At 38.6% G+C, this 18,381-nt stretch overlaps 1 protein-coding gene and 1 pseudogene across 3 annotated transcripts; one reads left to right on the top strand and one right to left on the bottom strand.

Moving 5' to 3' along the window:
• Positions 1–1,776: 1,776 nt before the first annotated feature.
• Positions 1,777–11,190, bottom strand: LOC144638425 (uncharacterized; annotated as a pseudogene). Its single transcript, XR_013567947.1, has 14 exons — positions 10,936–11,190; positions 10,683–10,822; positions 9,747–9,862; positions 9,027–9,068; positions 7,997–8,116; positions 7,400–7,488; positions 6,826–6,912; positions 6,417–6,547; positions 5,303–5,357; positions 4,576–4,650; positions 3,963–4,031; positions 2,897–3,384; positions 2,509–2,609; positions 1,777–2,156 (listed from the first exon to the last, which is right to left on the bottom strand). The product of XR_013567947.1 is annotated as an uncharacterized LOC144638425 (transcript).
• A 56-nt stretch (positions 11,191–11,246) lies between these two features.
• On the top strand, positions 11,247–17,227 carry LOC144638427 (adrenodoxin-like protein 1, mitochondrial). Of its 2 annotated transcripts, none has more exons than XM_078497624.1 (6): positions 11,247–11,487; positions 11,596–11,651; positions 12,180–12,286; positions 13,362–13,449; positions 14,828–14,880; positions 17,033–17,227. In XM_078497624.1, the coding sequence occupies exons 1-6, from the start codon at positions 11,365–11,367 to the stop codon at positions 17,134–17,136; spliced, it is 531 nt and encodes a 176-aa protein (XP_078353750.1). In that variant the 5' UTR covers positions 11,247–11,364; the 3' UTR covers positions 17,137–17,227. The 2 variants fall into 2 exon arrangements, with proteins under 2 accessions (XP_078353750.1, XP_078353752.1); XM_078497626.1 differs by having other exon boundaries at positions 11,352–11,491.
• The last annotated feature ends 1,154 nt before the right edge of the window (positions 17,228–18,381 follow it).

Below are 18,381 nucleotides of genomic sequence, written 5' to 3'. Positions count from 1 at the left end.
AATAATTGAACAAGTAGTTTTATTTTTAATAGACTATATCTGTTTTGTTCAGACAAGTGTTTGTACACTACATTTCTAGCTATTTATTTAATTTGATGCAAAGGAATCCTATTGCATCTCTAAGGACCTCACTGGAATCATTGCCAAAAACATTTGGCAGGTATTTAACTGCTTTGATTTGGCTGGCACAAAACAAGTTTTCAAGCCAAAATTAATAGATAACAATTGTGATACAGTAAATTATTTGCCTCAAAGGACAAAATCTGTAGAGTGTAGTGAAATGGAGTCAATAGTAAACCAATTCAGGTAAATGAGAGCTATATTTATTTAACGTTTACTTCACATTTTCAAAATGTTGTAGAACTGTCGTCTGGATGGAAGTATCATTAGCCTTTTTATGAAAAGGTTGTCTTTTTTGTTCTCAGTAAATGTTTTAACTAGTCAATTTCCTTCCAAATGACCCATAAGTAGTTGGACTGGAAAATGGGGGTGAATTCCTGAGAGCATTTATTTCTGGCAGTCTTTTTGTTGTGGGTCTGGTTGTTCCAAACCTGACTGTTGCTGGAAGTTGTTTGAGGTTTAACTGCATCTGAAGTTTGAAACACAACTGAAGATAGTTTTTTCGGCTACCCTCAGTAAATTTGATGCTTTTGTCTATTGGCTGCCTGGCTCTGCTAGCCACTATGGTTACTCAAGGCAGCCAGTACTTTAATTTTATTACTACTATTATCTTGTAGCTAATTTTTTAACAGTGAGAAAAAAATAAAGATTATACAAGATTATACAACTAAAGATTTTTGTTTGTTATTGCCCTCAGCCATGGATTGACAATCACAACCCATAGGCATAATTTTTTTAAATTAATTGAAGTGGATTTCTGTTTCTTGAGAGATTATCTAAGATGATTCTTGATGGTAAAGAAAAGTGCAAATGGCTCGAATTCATAACTGCTACATGGATTGATGTTGCCCCTGAAAATTCAGTTAAGCTAGTGACACAACACTGATTGCCGCAATTTTGATAGCAAGGAAAATTGCAGTTATTGACATGTCAATTACTGGTATGCAGGATTTTGATAGCAATTTGCTGCTTTATATAACAAGTAAGAACAATCCCCTCATGTGTCACTGGCTTTGAGGCAGCAGGGGACAATTAACAACGAATAAACTCACAAGGCAAAATGCTGGTTGTCCTACAACTTTTAAAATGCCATAATATCTCGGCTGCTTTGAGCTTAACTTTTACAGACAAAGTAAAGACGAAGTTTATGGAGTCATCTTTTATTTCAATTGGTAGATTGCACCTTATGGTGACGTGGAAACCAATTGGTGCCAAATTGTGTTGTTCCTGAAAATATCCATACCCCTTCCACAGAGCGTTTTTTGATTTGAATCCCCCCTTTTTCTGGAAATTCCACTAAAGCCACAAAATTTCCCTTAAAAAGTTTTGGCTTTTGAGACCCCCACCCCCTTGAAATTTCCAACGACCTTTCATGGGGTGAGTATATGGATATTTTCTGGAACTGCACATTTAATGCCTTCCATTTTCTTCAAAAAGGGTTGGTTTAAAATTCTGCTTGTCATGCCAAAATACAGTATTCTTGGTTAACCTCTCATGAAGTTCTATATTTGCAGTAAATTCTTGGACACACAATTGTTGGAAAAGTCCATATTGATTTTTGAGATTTCTGAAGGTGTCCTGAATGAAACACAAGTGCCGAGGGAGAGATGTAATTATGGCAGTAACATATCATTGTTAAGATCAGAAAAGAACACATTTTTTACAAAACAACATGTTTATTTCTGAATTTTAATACTGTTGTAACTTTCAGAAGTATTATGGTACAAAGTGTCAGTCACTATCACTGTCATAATCCCCTGCACTGACAGGCTTTCTCTTGTAACTCCTTGACTTTTTCTTGGATTTTCTGCTTGAACTTTCTTCTTTGTTCCTGTCTTCTCTTTCTTCTCTGTCTCGATCCTCTCTCTCGTCTCTTTTTTCACTATCAGAGACAACTTCATCCATTTCTTGTTCCTCAGCATATTTTTTCCTCCTTTTCTTACTCTTTTCATAATCAGAACCATCACTTTCTTTTTCTTCTGGACTACTATGTCGCTTGCTTCTTTTAATTTTCTCCTTCTGTTCATCACTATCTGCTGAGACATTGATCAAAACATTTTTAATTCCCAACCAAACATGACAGCTAGTGAGTGGAAAGCTGGGTTTGTGCCTGCCAGGGTCAATACTTGTTTTAATTAAAATTTCACTGTACAGTCAAACCTCTAACACCCTAAGGAAATGCTGTAGTATAGAACACCTTATATCATGTATCAAATGCTGTTTTGATGAGCATTGGATACTTCATTAACTCAAGGTTCCACTGTACATCTAGCCACACAGAGACTATATCTCAAGATTTTCATGATTATCATAAAGAAACAATTTCTATCCCTCCAAAAAAATCAACTAAGAAATGGGAAAGTTCAAAAATGCAAAATAACAACTGACCTGGATAGACTTTTTCTTTGTCACTTTCCTCATCTGCACTTTGGGAGCTGCTGTACTTTCTCTCTCGCACTTTTCGCTCTTTTTTCTTCTTATGATGACCCCTGAAAACAAAACAGGTTTTACTTAAAATAAGTTATAAATGATTGCATATAACCAGGGATGTTTTTGTTATGAACCTTTCACTTAATTGCTGACCAAATGCACTGAACATTTTGTTTATTTTAGTTTCCCAAAACACTCTTCAATTTGCCATAATGGCTTCAGACAATCAATTCTTGCAACACTATCCAAGCCCAAGGGAAGGGGAATGTGGGCAGCAGCAAGATACACGTGCATGAACAGCAACAAAAGTTAACAAATGTTATTAATAATACAGAACTTAACTCACCTTGAAGAGGCTCTTTTAGGTGATGGTGACATAGATTGACTCCTTGACCTTTCCCTCTCTCTGTCCCTCTCCCGTTCCCTCTCTCTCTCTTTCTCCCGCTCCCTTTCTTTTTGTCTTTCTTTTTCTTTCTTCTCGTTCCCGTTCCCGTTCCCGTTCTCTTTCTCTTTCCCCTTTGCTTTTCTTTTTCCTTTTCTCTCTGTTTCTCTTTTTCCTTTCGCCGCTCTCTTTCCCTTTCTGTTTCTCTGCTTCTCTCCTTGTCCTTTGATCTTGTTTTTTCAGTTCTCTCTTCAGATTTCTCTCGGCTCTTTTCCCTTAAGCTTTCATCTTTATCAACAGCCTCAGACTTCTCCCTTTGGGTCTTTTTCTCCTTTGATGGTGATCGTTCAGGTGAAGCAGTTCTTTTCCTTTCCTTTGACCTGTCACGTGAACGGTCTGGTGATCGTGAACGTCGGTCCCTAGACCTTGAACGAGGGCCTCTCCTCCGCTCCCTTTCAAAAAGCAGGAAAACAAGTAATTATTAATGTTTTTAAGTTCCCATGCAGGAGAAGTAGAGGACAAAAAGACCCAGTAGCTTCTACTACAACAAAACTGTGCACAAATTTGACTTAACCTTGTTAAATGGTTCGGTCATTTAGACACTGTATTTATTCGATTAAGCGCTCAACCTCGAATAAGCGCCCACCCTGAAGGTACGAAAAGTTAATAAGCACCCAGCCTTGAATAAGCGACCACCCCTCCTCCAAGAAAAAAAGTGAAGTGTACAAGAGGAGTATTGATTGACTAAATACTACTAAGAGACTTCGCCGAAGACCGAGTTTTCTTAGCATTTCATAGAACTTTTCAATGAGCAGCTAAAGTTCTGCTTGATGTATCATCTTGTGTTGTTATTATTCTGTTGCAAAATAAGCTTACTGCTTGCTGAAAATGGTGAAAATTTAATAAGCGCCCAGCCTCGAATAAGTGCCCACCTTGAATAACAGCCCACTCTCAAGGTCCAAAAATTTAATAAGCACCCAGGGTGCTAAAATGAATTAATACGGTATATTCAAATTATTTATCATTTTACCTGCTACGAGAACGTCTAGAACTTCTTTGTCTTGAATGAGATCTGCGACGTCTTTCCCTATATCTGTCTCTAAAAATGTAAAACAAACAAAAAATAATTTAAACTTTTGTGAAGCACTTTTAAGCATTCCAAGGAACATAAAATATGCTGCTTATTTCCACTTCACATCTGATCTCCATAACTCAATCACAAAGTATCCAGTAATTCTACCTAACATGGCACATTCATGTACGCAATGTTAGTACACTAGAAGGAAAATACATTTTAGGGTCTTACATGCTAGTAGTGTGGCAAGCAACTACCTTGTTAATTCTTACTTTTGTTTTATGGTGTTGTTATCACCATAACATAATAATTACATGTATACACTAGTAAACACCCACAGGTAAGAACCAACAGGCTGGATGGACAGGATGAATAATAAAAATAATAATAATGGTTTTATTGGTAACATTTCTACAGAGTAGCTCTTCGTTTACCAAACTAACCCTAACCTAACAAATAAAATGATATTTACAATTAAAACTCTATAATCGTATACTACTCAGCCTGGAGTTTAATAATCTGCAGTTTTGTATTCATGAATGTGAATATTGACTGTATTACACAGTACCTGGAAGGTGAGCGGCTGCGTGTCCGTCTCCGTCGACGAGAGCCTGACCTGGAACGGGACTTGCGTCTCTTTGACCTTAAATATAAAGCCACAAATTATAAACTTAAAGTGTCCACATTTAGTGGTTTTAATACTGCTATTTCAGTTTTTGACACTCAAATAAAGGTTTTATTATTATTATTATTTTAAGATTATTTTTTAAGGTAGCTTTCATTGCAAGTTTGCAACACCAACATATCTACCGGTAAATACTACTGCAGTACAACTGCCACAGTTCTTAACATCAGTTTAAATTTACATGTAAAACTGCAAAAAGCACCATCTAACTATAAAATAGACATTCTACAAATGTGCATTTGTTTTTTACCAAAATCTATTTGGCAATATTTGAGGAAAAGGCCGTGGTATGGGTTCCAGCTAGTTGAGGACAGGGAAGCTGAGCAGATGATTGGCCATTTTTTCTGCAGATCTATTTCTAAAGATTTCATTGTCTAAATTTGTCCTCAAATAATTTTCATCTGGTGAAAAAAACAAAAAAAAAACACACGCACACACACAAAAAACAGGTAATTACTATAACAAAAAAACCAACCTATTTTATGCAAAGTGCAAATCTGTAAGAAAAGGGTTGCAAAGTGTTTTAAAAGATGCCTTAGTTGTATGATTACAATCCCTAAGAACTGCATTTACTTTACTGAAGATGTTGCAATATGTAAAGATACTTTACCTTGAACTGGATCTTCGTCTTGATCGTGACCTGGAGCGAGATTTTGACCTATCAGCTAAAAAAATTAAATGAATTAAGAAAGGATAAAATTAATTTGGAAAGTATTAAACCTATATGTGCTGCTGATTGAAGTATGTAAAGTCTTTCCAATTAACTGGGGATAAGAGAATCCCAGCAACTCACAAAAATCCTATGAACTTTAATCTGAAGTCCTATGGATCTCGGCAAAAGTGCTCTACACATCAGTGAAAGCAAACCTTAGTTGATCTGTGTTGTAGGAAGTGCCTTTAGATAATTCTATGTCCTTCAGTTGGGATCCCAAAGTGTCTTGCCAAAAGAACACAACACAATGACCCCGGCCTAAACCCTTACCAGCCAGGCCTCAAAGTGTCTTGCCAAAAGAACACAACACAATGACCCCGGCCTAAACCCTTATCAGCCAGGCCTCAAAGTGTCTTGCCAAAAGAACACAACACAATGACCCCGGCCTAAACCCTTACCAGCCAGGGCTCAAAGTGTCTTGCCAAAAGAACACAACACAATAACCCCGGCCTAAACCCTTACCAGCCAGGCCTCAAAGTGTCTTGCCAAAAGCACACAACACAATGACCCCGGCCTAAACCCTTACCAGCCAGGCCTCAAAGTGTCTTGCCAAAAGAACACAACACAATGACCCCGGCCTAAACCCTTACCAGCCAGGCCTCAAAGTGTCTTGCCAAAAGAACACAACACAATAACCCCGGCCTAAACCCTTACCAACCAGGCCTCAAAGTGTCTTGCCAAAAGAACACAACACAATGACCCCGGCCTAAACCCTTACCAGCCAGGGCTCAAAGTGTCTTGCCAAAAGAACACAACACAATGACCCCGGCCTAAACCCTTACCAGCCAGGCCTCAAAGTGTCTTGCCAAAAGAACACAACACAATGACCCCGGCCTAAACCCTTACCAGCCAGGGCTCAAAGTGTCTTGCCAAAAGAACACAACACAATGATCCCGGCCTAAACCCTTACCAGCCAGGGCTCGGACATGTATAGCTAGATCCAGAGTCCAGTGCCCTAACCATCAGGCCAACCTGCTTCCTTAAAACTACACCGAAAATAAGTGACACATACCAGGATCTATTTCATCTTCAATAACAGAGGAAGCTTCTTTAACACGTCGCATTGCCTTGTCAACATCTTTCCTGTCCTTATCTGACGATTTAGATGCTGGCTTTACAATTGCATTTTTTGAGTGGTTGACTCTATAAAAAGCATTAAAAAACAATGGAATTAAAATGTGACAGATATAAGTTACATGTTTACTTCAGTGGCCTGTTCTCTTAATGATTTTGGTTTAAATATATTTCTTCAAACTGCTTGCAATACATTGCTCTTCATGTCAGTTGTGAAAATGTGATGGTACATGTATATCAAGGCAATCCTTAGCTAATCAGCCTGGAAGAAAATCTAACTTCTGGTTTTTGTAGACATATTCAGGTAGAAAATAATGAGGTATTTGAACTAAGTGCCAAGGACGTACTTGAGAGGTCTGCCACCAAAAATGACTCCGTTGTATTGCAAAGCTGTGTTCACTGCACCAGGTTCAGAGAATTCCACAAATGCAAACCTACAATGAACAAGAAGATTTTAAAAAACTTATAAACAGAGCCTTGAAGTTCAAACCATTTCTTGATACTGCCAAAAAAGAATTTTACACACAGTCCATGAGTCAAACAAACATCTGTAGTTTGTGTCACTCACAGCCAGCGGTAGCGGAGAGGGAATGTACCAGTCAATGAGACAATGCCTTAATTTAATGACGGCATGTATGTGCTGCATTTAATAGCAAGCTGAACAGTGGATGCAACTCAACCATCAGAAATCCAATCAATTGATTTATGTTTATGGCATTAATAATTGCTACTGGCCAATATGATGACCAATCAATAATTAAGTCACACCAAAAAAAATAAACATTTGCAGTGAAAGTTTCTAGAATGAGTAACACCACAAACCAAGTAGGTAAAAAGCCACAGCTGGAATGCACTTGTGAATGATTAGTAGCAACTTAAAAGACATTAATAACATTGCAAATCAAACAGATTTTTACATACCTTGTGGGTTGGGTCTCATCACCAGACATTCTCACATAACGGATCTCACCACAGCCTGAGAAGAATGCCATGAGTTGCTCTGCAGATAGCTACATAAAAAACAACAAGCTATGAATAATAAATACTTCTAAAGTTGATAGGTCAACTGGAAGTTGAATTAAAGGTGAATAAACCACAGGGTTGTCAGTGGGTTTTTGCGTAGCAGGTTCCATCTAAAAAGTAGGGGGCTACGAAACACTCAGAACTTGATAACACACACCCAGAACTGACCTACTAATATTCCGAGTAGCTGGCGCAGTATTTGGAATAGCCGGTGAAATGCACCGGTTGCCGGCTTATTTTGACACCCTTAAACCATCACAGTAATTTTAAAAAAAGAAGCTGTTAAAATCTTCAATCATACACTACATGTATACATGTATTATGAAATGTCATTGCGATTTTGTCTACAAAAAAATAAATTATAATAATCTAGTCTGTTTTGTTGCCAATGACAAACTTTTCCACCAGAGGTGACTGTGCCCTAATCCCAGAGCATAGTCTCTTTTGCGCCTACTGGCGCGAAGAGACTTGATGATGATGATGATGAATCCTCACCGTTGTATCCAAGTTGCCAACATAGACTGTTCTCCTTATTTCATCAATTTTGCTGGGGTCCACATTGTTGAGAGGAGGTGGTGGAGGCAGTGGAGCAGGAACAGTAAGGGCAGTGGCCAACTTTTTAAAATAAGAAAACAAAACAGTAAGTTTGCATAGTCGAAGGTATAAAAAAAAACATGCCTAAAAAGTGCAAGATAGGATTATTGAATCAAAGAAGCATGCAATAATACATGCATTTTTCATCTTGAAATCAAAGAAATACTTGACCTTTCTTCAACATGCACTTTTAGTTTAGAATGTCTACCTTTCCTAATGTTTTGGTGGGCGACAGACAAAAATCACAAAAGGAGAAAGAGAAAAAGGAAAAGGAAAAAACAATTGAAAAGCGTGAAGCCTGAATTGGCATACCTTTATCTCAGCCAAAAACATTTTTTTATTAAAAGATTGCTTTTTATGCATATCCAAAGGTAACCCAAGTCTTCAAATGTAGTTTTGGACCATTTGACTTCGGAAGGCCAGAAAAGATATGTGCATATATCATTAAATCACTGATTTTCTTGTGTTTTTTAGGATCTTCAGCAGTGCATGTAAAGAGGTAAATCAACCCTCCAAGTTTATTTTTTTGCTTAGTAGCCATTTGGCCACCGACTGCTCAAGTTTGGTCGCCAGTGAAAAATTTTAGTCGCTAAATTAAGCCACGCTTTCAATCCTTCTCCTTTATTTTAGTCGCCAGGCTGGCGACTTCAGTTCCAATTTGGTCGCCAGCTCCAAAATTTTAGTCGCCATGGCGACTAAAATGGTCTTAACTTGGAGGGTTGTAAATAAAAATATCATTGTAACTGTTAAAATTGAAACATAAGAAAACTTCTCTGAAAAGTAAGTTTCAAAACATTCTTTTAAGTAAACATTCCTAATTACCAGTCTTGGCTCATTTCATAATATGGAACAGGGGGAGGGGAGTAGTAACAGGAATACAGTATGTCTTGAGATAAATCTTAAATTTTTATATTAAAAATAATATTCTCACCCCAGGAATGACAGTAGAAACAACACCTGGGACGATAGGAACCTAAAGAAAAGTTAAATGAAAAATGTTTAGAGGAAGCACTTCACTTGCATCATAATGACGTCAAGATAACACCTGCCCTAACCCAAAGATAACATTATTTGTTCTTAATCTTTAAGGTTTTCAATGTCTTTCTAACATTGTAAGGGTTCATCAGTTTTCCTACTTGTTGCCTTGCAATTCCTCTTTAAAGTTTTGGTGATCAAAAACTTGATGTGTTACAAATAAATTTTTGAAGAAGATCAACTTGTCTTCAAAGCTAAAACTACTCAATTCTCAACCTACTTTTATCCAGCACTTAACTAAACAACAATATTTAGAGAGGAAGCCTCATGAGCCATAGCTGGTTTTCATGTATGTCCCCTATCCAGGTCAAATTGGAACTTGGATTTTTTTTAAAGAGGAAGTTAAACTGGAATACCCAGTGAAACAGCCTCAGAGCAAGGTGGTACCCAACAACAAACTCAACCCACAGATGGCGCCAGGCTGGAAACTAACCCAGGCCAGATGAGTGCTTTTATTGCGGCACCATCCCTGCTCTCCTCCCACTGCATAGAGGATGAACTACATACAAGTGGGATCACTGGGATGGGTAGTATAAACATTGTACCTGTACTAGAATGAGTGGTATGAGTAGTATACATGTTACACTGTAGTATGGGTGGAGAGGGTAGTGTGTACCTGAGCTGGTATGGGTGGGGTGGGTAGTAACCCTCCTGATGATCCTGTGAATCCTCCAGCCACAGCACTGGCAGGCGCTGCCAGCTGAACTGCTTTTGATTCATCTGGTATAGTTCCTGTAAAAACAAAATCATGGAATATTGATCAGTTGTTTGATTATATTTGTTGCAGTGCATCAAGTATTAGGCACTTTATGCCAGATACCCTCAAACTTTGGCAAACACTTAAATATACAAATTTAGTCAGTATCCAAGGGAGGTAAGTCTGAGATCAAAACACTTGCATCAAGACTGTCGTACGTCATATTGTTATTATTATGACATCACACATTATCAACATTTTAAGCTGCCACATGTATAAGACTGATTTAAATTAACAATTTGCCCTGCACGTTATTGTAACACAGCATTGTACTTACTTCCTATACACGTTAAGCTGCCAGCCTGAGATTTCCTCAGCTGCACAAATAATAGAAAACAAAGAAACAAGAGACAAAAACACAAACTTACTCTTGAGCAAACAACAAAGAGAAAGAAAGAGGGCATGTTTTTAGTCCTAGTTATCATAGATTAACTTCTATTGGCAGGGTAACAATAATGCTTCCTCTCTCTGGCCCCTTTAAACTCCTCTCCATCTTTTACTGGATTAGGTCTTGAGGGCTTAATGTTTAATAATAGATCAAAAATTTATGTGGTTTCGTGCCGGAGTAACTGCAGAATATCCCGCCACTTTGAAGCAATACCTGAGAAACAGCGGCTACGTGGCTCATAAATTAAAGAACAAGTTATATTCATACTATGTGGCTATGCGGCTATACGGCTACATGGCTATGTAGCCACTGTTTTAGGTATAGCTTCAGAGTGGCAGGGTACAGTTAAGCCTTTGCTCCCTCTTTTGTATGATTTGACTGCACTTACAATCTTAATTTGAACTTACCGTCCTGAACTGGCACAACTATTAGTGCTCTGTCTATGAAGACTGTGTTTGTGAGATGTTGAGCTACATGGACACTGGAAGGATCTGTAAATTTTACAAAGCAAACTCGTGTAGCTGTGCCAAGGTGAATCATTGGATCCCTGCAGAAACAATCAAAACAATATATGTATGTGCTCAATATTATATTACTGCAAATTTTTACCTAAAATTTACTATGAACAAAACATGATATAACAATAAAGCCTAAACTTACTCAGGAAAGAGATGCATTTCTTCAATCTCACCCAGGAAACCAAACAGCGTTTTCATTTGGTCCACTGTAGCATTTTGGGCGATATTTGTCACCTGAATAACTCTTGTACTGGGTCTCTCTGTTCCTGTAGTCATGTTAACTGGCCGGTTTCAGTAATTTTAAAGGTTGTAAAAAGCACAATTTTAGAATTTAACAAACTCAATACGAGAGAAAAACAACGTGCTTTTTTGTGTTCAAAGGCGTGGCTGCATAGCCGATGTCATTGTCGTGCGCATTCACTGCAGTAGGCCACTGCTGACTACGTAGCGCGGGCTCGTGCAAGCGTGCAACCTTACCAAATGTTACACAAGGGCAGTTTGGACAAGCTTATTAATCAGCATATTTAGTTTCTTTCACAGCGATGTTAGCACAAATAGCCTTTCTGTCACTATGATGTTGATACAGAAAAGTACACAGATTTTGAAACACGTTACAGATGCTGTTCGGACGACGACTTTATTGTCACTGAACGTTGCAAGGAGAAATCATAACAAACGCCATTTCTTTACACGTGTAGGTTTGTTGTCAAAATAATGGATCGTTTTATTTTTGAACTATTTTTTTGCAGCATAGCATTTATGTAAACTGCGATCTATAATGAACCTTTTGCTTTGCTGTCAGGGACCTCTTTATTCAGGAGAATATGAGATGCAAGACCCAAAGTCACCCGATGAAGTGTACGTGTGTTAAAATCTTTGCTGATAACATTTAATAGTGTGTATTCCAGCTGAATCCTTAATCATCGTTACAAAACCGACCCTATATACAATCCACGAAAAGAAATGAAACGACTTCCAAATGGAAACTGCCCTGACATAAAAAGAGAATCTGTGTTTTGACACCATTGTGTGCTTGAAGATAATCTAAGATATGAGCACTCAAATTAAGTTAATGATACATGGTACTGTAATTGAGTTGTAATTGTAATCGCACTGTAATTGATGGACCATTTGAAATAACTGGAGTGGTGGGGGGGGGGGGAACTCAAACCTTCCTTCCCCCCCCCCCAAGAAAAAAAAAAACAATCCCGCAAGGTAAACTTGTTTAAAACAATCCTGCAGGTGGTTGTGCCAAAAACATTTTGTAGAACAGGAAAAGAAATCCTGCAGACAAGTAGGCCTTAAAAAATTCCTGCACCAACAATGTTTTACCCACCCTCTGGTTATTTCTAATGGTCCATCCCTAAGAAAAACCCTTTCTTACAGTGTCAACGTGACTTACATTGACCGTGATGGAAATCGAATTAAAGTGAGAGGGAAAGTAGGAGATAACTTGTTATACCTGGCACATCGGCATGGTATTGAAATGGAAGGTATGCACTTGGTGACTGATCATAGTAAAGTTACAGCAAGGCATCCAAAAGTGTGACCACTTTTAATTTATTCACATTCTTTCGTGCAATATTAATCCAATCAGAAGTCAACTGCAAGCTATCCACGAATGAAAGAATGTGAATAGATTAAAAGTGGTCACACTTTTGGGCGCCTTGCTGGAACAGCTGGATGAAGTTTCTTGTAATTATTTAGTTAGATCCTTCAAGGCTATTACATTACATGATATAGAACATGTAAAAAGTAGTAAGCCAAGCAAGTGTGGAGCTTGAGACCTTATTCAACGTAAGTGGGAAACAATGTTTTATGGTTGATGGATTCTTATTAACAAGTTTTTTCTTTGCAAATGAAACCTGTGTTTTCTCAGGAGGATCTTAACATCATAATTGTGATGTAGGAATGACACAATAAAAACTAGGTAATGAACGTTTATTCGTTTGTCTCACGATAGAATCGCGTTGAGATGTTGATCGGGACGTTTCGACTGCAATACTGCTAGTCTTCATCAGGCGATGAGGTCGATTGTTTACGCGTCGCTATTTATGCACGTTGGTTCGCTGTGATTGGTGCATTTCGATCCTCATTATAATTCCGACTAACAGATGGTTTTCCCTCATAGGTCCGCTTTGTAGTTGAACGGCTGTTATGCTTTCTGATCGTAGGTATCCATGCTTCAGGAATTTCAATTCCGCTATCTCTATTGATGTTATTAGAATGAAGTCTTATATGGATAGCCTCTTTGACCCTTTGACGCAGGGTCAAAGAGGCTATCCAAACCTCATCGCCTGATGAAGACTAGCAGTATTGCAGTCAAAACGTCGCGATCAACATCTCAAAGCGATTCTATCGTGAGACAAATGAATAAATGTTCATTACCTATCTTACACCCCGATGAACAATATTCACATCTTTAATGACAATAAAAACTCTTCACCAGACCTACAGCTGTACCAACCCTTACGGTTTGGTCAGGAGGGTTGGCAAAGAGGGTTGGTAATAAGTGCACACAAAAGACCCCACATTAAATAACTGTTGTTTTGTTCTGATGTCAACAAGGAGCCTGTGAAGCGTCCTTAGCTTGCTCTACATGTCATGTTTATGTGAGAGAAGACTACCTGGATAAGCTTCCAGAACCAGAAGAGAAGTAAGTTATTCTTTGATCTTCCAATAAAGTAACTCGAAAATAAAACAAGTATTGTAATGTTAATCACTTTATTGCTGTTTTTCACTGTCATGCAATCAAAAAATAAATTTAAAACCATTCAACTAAAGAAGGCATGAATTTTAAATGTTATAGAAGATAAATAAATAATCAATTTCTCTAAGTCTTTAGATGTATGACCTCTTGAAAATTAAGGATCAAAATTAACCAATCAAATACCAGGCAAGTTTCATGACAGGTCCACGATTGTTTCCATTTATGTTCAACTTGACTGTTTAAATTTTGTTGTAAATCTATTGTTTGCATTCCAGAACGTCACTGGTCGGTTGCTAAAAAAAGGTCCCTATTCATTGTTCTCAATTGCATGTAACGTTGTGACTGGTTAATTTTGTGTCAAGTGGCCCAGTTCAAGTGGTCTCACTGTAAGATACACAGAAAAGCAGACATAAAGGTTTAAGGACTTTTTTCAATTAGAGTTCAATTAGAGTGTGTTATTTTTTAAGAGAATACTAAATACAAGTTACAAAATAATATTTATAAGACAAACTGGATGTGCAAATAACTATTCTGATCTCGAGATTTCATCAAGATTTCCTGAATAATAATACCGTAGAATTCCGGTTATAAGCCCTGGGCTTATACAACTTCGTAAGGGGTTTTGGGTGGGCTTAAAAGCGGAGGGGCTTATATCCGGGAGGGCTTATAAGCGGAATGAAAAAAAACGTTTCAAATCGACCCATGGGAGTGTTGATCGAAATATGTTTTTAAGTTAAAAACACATAATAAAGCATCATTTAGCCCTATTCAGTACTCTCATCTGGTAGAGGGGGGCTTATATCCGGGGGGGCTTATAACCGGATGTATTTTTTTGTTTCCAGGATGATGGGCCTATAACCGGGGGGGCTTATAAGCGGGGGGGCTTATAACCGGAATTCTACGGTATTTATAATTAATATTTCTAGGGTGCAAATTAACATGTAAATAATTACGATTTTTAATGCACCTTAAATGATCTGAAAGAATGCTCTGCTTTACTTCTACTTAGTTTTTCATGATACATTTTGTTAAGTGGCATTATTTATGTGGTTTATGGAGCGCTAAGTTATAGTTTAGAGTCCCTCAGGTTAAAAGCAGTACTGCAAGGGCACTGTACTACACTTCCTTGGCACGTCTTATTGCACTTCCTTAGTTGCACTTCCTTAGTTGCACTTTCATAGCAATTGGGTCTGAATCTTCTGAGCACTCTGCACCGCCTTGGTGCTGATAAGACTGGTCAGTCTGAGGCCTAATTTATGAATTTTTTACATTCTACTAAAATTGTCTTTAAATAGAATTTTTAAAATTGATGGTTTTTTTTCAGGGAGGATGACATGCTAGATATGGCTCCATTTCTTCAAGAAAACTCAAGATTAGGTAAGGAACTTGTATTTATCTGTATTTTCCTTTCTGACCTATTCTATGCAAGCTGGTGAGCTGCCAAGTTTTGTCTGTGTAAGCTCACCATTGTAGCTAAGCATATTTGCATTTGTATTGTGAATGTTTATCTTGCCTTGTCTTATTTGGGCACAGGCAGACAAGTCTCTGTGTTTGAGGCCGCGTGACTTAAGCGTCACGGTATGCGCTATTTGATCCCATACATTCACTGTAATTTGCAACGATTGACCTCCGCTTGAGTCAACTGATCGTGTGAAATGCTCCATAAAATACTGAATTTCGCATCTTTTCATCCCAAACGTTGATCTACTGTAAGCCAGATAAATAAAGTTCACTTACCTTTTATCTTTTGTATGATCTTTTGTGTTTTCATGGGGTTTTGAGGCCGTTAATTCCTCGATAGTCGTCACCGCCCCCAGCTAAAGTAAGAAAAAATGACAAGGCTGGCAACTTCGATAGCCCGCCGAGATCGACAGCCTCCCAGTTTTCGGCCAATTTCTCCAATTCCACGCGTCGCTCGCAATCCAGCCTCGGGCAAGTTAAAGGTAGGTAATTTTCAAAGATCTGTGCCAAAAATCGCCGCAATCGCTCGGTTCTAACATGCTTAAAAGCTGCCGTGAATTTCCAATTTCGCTGCGAAATCGCCATCGTCAGAGGATGTGAGCAACAGAGGTCGCTCATAACGCCGATATCAAATTCAAATTAATCGAAAACAACGGTCAGATTACGCCCGCCAGCGACAAAATTAACCCTTGCCCCATCCCACAGCGCACGGCATGTCAGACGAAAAACCCATATCAATAATTTGCGTTTTCTATAGTTATGCTTTAAGCATTCACTTTTTCAATAGCCCATTAATTAAAATTGTGCCTCTTTCTTAGGAAAACAAGATGTAGAGCTAGCAAAAAAGGTTAAGCAGTTTGCTGTTATCACAGACATGTCGTGCGCTGTGGGATAGGGCAAGGGTTAATTTTGTCGCTGGCGGGCGTAATCTGACCGTTGTTTTCGATTAATTTGAATTTGATATCGGCGTTATGAGCGACCTCTGTTGCTCACATCCTCTGACGATGGCGATTTCGCAGCAAAATTGGAAATTCACGGCAGCTTTTAAGCATGTTAGAACCGAGCGATTGCGGCGATTTTTGGCACAGATCTTTGAAAATTACCTACCTTTAACTTGCCCGAGGCTGGATTGCGAGCGACGCGTGGAATTGGAGAAATTGGCCGAAAACTGGGAGGCTGTCGATCTCGGCGGGCCATCGAAGTTGCCAGCCTTGTCATTTTTTCTTACTTTAGCTGGGGGCGGTGACGACTATCGAGGAATTAACGGCCTCAAAACCCCATGAAAACACAAAAGATCATACAAAAGATGAAAGGTAAGGGAACTTTATTTATCTGGCTTACAGTAGATCAACGTTTGGGATGAAAAGATGCGAAATTTAGTATTTTATGGAGCATTTCACACGATCAGTTGACTCAAGCGGAGGTCAATCGTTGCAAATTACAGTGAATGTATGGGATCAAATAGCGCATACCGTGACGCTTAAGTCACGCGGCCTCAAACACAGAGACTTGTCTGCCTGTGATTTGGGGGAGCAGGGATGGCACAGTGGCAAGAGCGCTCACTTCCACCAATTTGGCCTGGGTTTCATTCCCAGACCCAGCGTCATTTGTGGGTTGAGTTTGTTGTTAGTTCTCGTTCTTGCTCAGAGGGTTTTTCTCCGGGTTTTCCAATTTTCCTAGTACTGTTTTTTGAAGAAAGAAATGTTATCAAAGCAATGTTAATGAAGATAAAATGTTCAACATGATGCTAGCATGGAACAAAGAACAAATCTGAGTCCCCGACAAGAATTGAATCCATGGCCTCCCATATACTAACCAACTGAGCTATGAGAGACTTCTGGCGAGCTGAACATTTCGTCTTCATTATGTATCACCAAGCTAAAAAAGATTACCATCTTTGTTTTTTACCAAAACAATGTTGTTATAATGTGTTATAATGTACGAACTGAAATAAAGCAAAAAAGATTTTAAAACAGGTTGTCACGTAGCTGAAGACGCTGTGGAATTTTGTTTTCCATTCATTTTTTAACTGTTCACTTTCTAACCTTTTATGATTGTCTACCAACAGGTTGTCAGATAATTCTAACCAAAGACCACGAAGGACTTGAAGTGACTTTGCCAAAAGCAACCAGGAATTTCTATGTTGATGGACATGTTCCACAGCCTCATTAGGAAAAGGCTGTAGAATATAAGATTGTTTTATTAAATGATACATTTTTAATTATGTATAAAAATGAATAAAGTTTAATGTTTTTTTATCATTGTGATTTTTCCACTCTTCACATATTGGGTGTTAACAAGGTATGTTGGAATCAATAGACTGGACTTAGGAATCTGACGTCCAGGATCGAGATCCTAGTGTTCAAAACAGGATGATTTTTTTAACGGATAAAGATTGGCATTAGGGATCCAAAGAGTGGATGAAAAAAGAGAGCAACAGAAGAAAATACACTCGTTGTTGCAGCCGCTTGTTTTAGCAAAATATAGATAACTATATGCCAGGTTTGAACAGCACACGGGGGGAAAGGGGGGAGGAGTAGATGGGTTGCAAAATTATTTTAGTTTTCACTGGCTAAATATTAGGTCCCCCTCCTAAAGCACTCACTGATGTGATCATTATTATCATTTCGTTCTCGACCGCTAAGTACTATAATGGCAAGTGTTTGCGTCTTTTTCCGTCTCGCGCTTAATAATCCGGGGAAAGGAATGTAAGCATGCATTAAGACGCGATAATTTCTTCAAATTATATCTGTGGATTTTTTGGTCAGCAATGACGTCATCCCTCGCAAAGATAGGCGCGTGACGGAAAAAGACAAACACTTCTTAGCGAAAATAAAGGTAAGTGATGTTTCGCCCTTGCTGGGCACGGCGTTTAATCGGGGCCCAGCGTTTATTAACGGACTGCACTTTTCTGTCAATTTTTCAGATTGATTTATTGTTACCGATCTCCGAGACCAAGGGGCAGTTTGTCAAGGCGGGACGATTTTCCTCTTCGATCTGCCCCGAAAAACTGTCCCTGGGTATCTTAAGTTAATAGTTACCCAAAGTTACATCATTGCGGATTGAACACGTTAATGTTGCAATCAAGATTTGAGACAAACAGAATATAAACGGTAAATGAACAATAAAGGAGCTTGCAAGTAAAGGTTATGGGTAGAAAGATTTAACTTCATAAACAGCAATGTCGCCAACGTCCTCCTCGTTTTTAAACGACCTCCTCCAACTTGTAAATAAACGCTGGAGGGATTCTCGAGATTTCAACGAGTGTGAGCACTAATACAAGAAAGGAAATGCGTCAGTCATGAAGACAGGAGCGTGGACACTGCTAGGTTTTATTTTGTTGATCCGCGGTGAACTGCAAGAAAAATAACGCTGGGAACGCACAGGTATCCGCGCGTAAAATCGCGCAAGATCAAC

The sequence above is a fragment of the Oculina patagonica genome, chromosome 14 (assembly GCF_052425735.1).
Source record: "Oculina patagonica isolate OP01 chromosome 14, crgOcupat, whole genome shotgun sequence".
Taxonomy (NCBI): domain Eukaryota; kingdom Metazoa; phylum Cnidaria; class Anthozoa; order Scleractinia; family Oculinidae; genus Oculina; species Oculina patagonica.
Note: the sequence above shows the minus strand (reverse complement) of the source record. Positions and strands in the feature narration are given on the sequence as shown.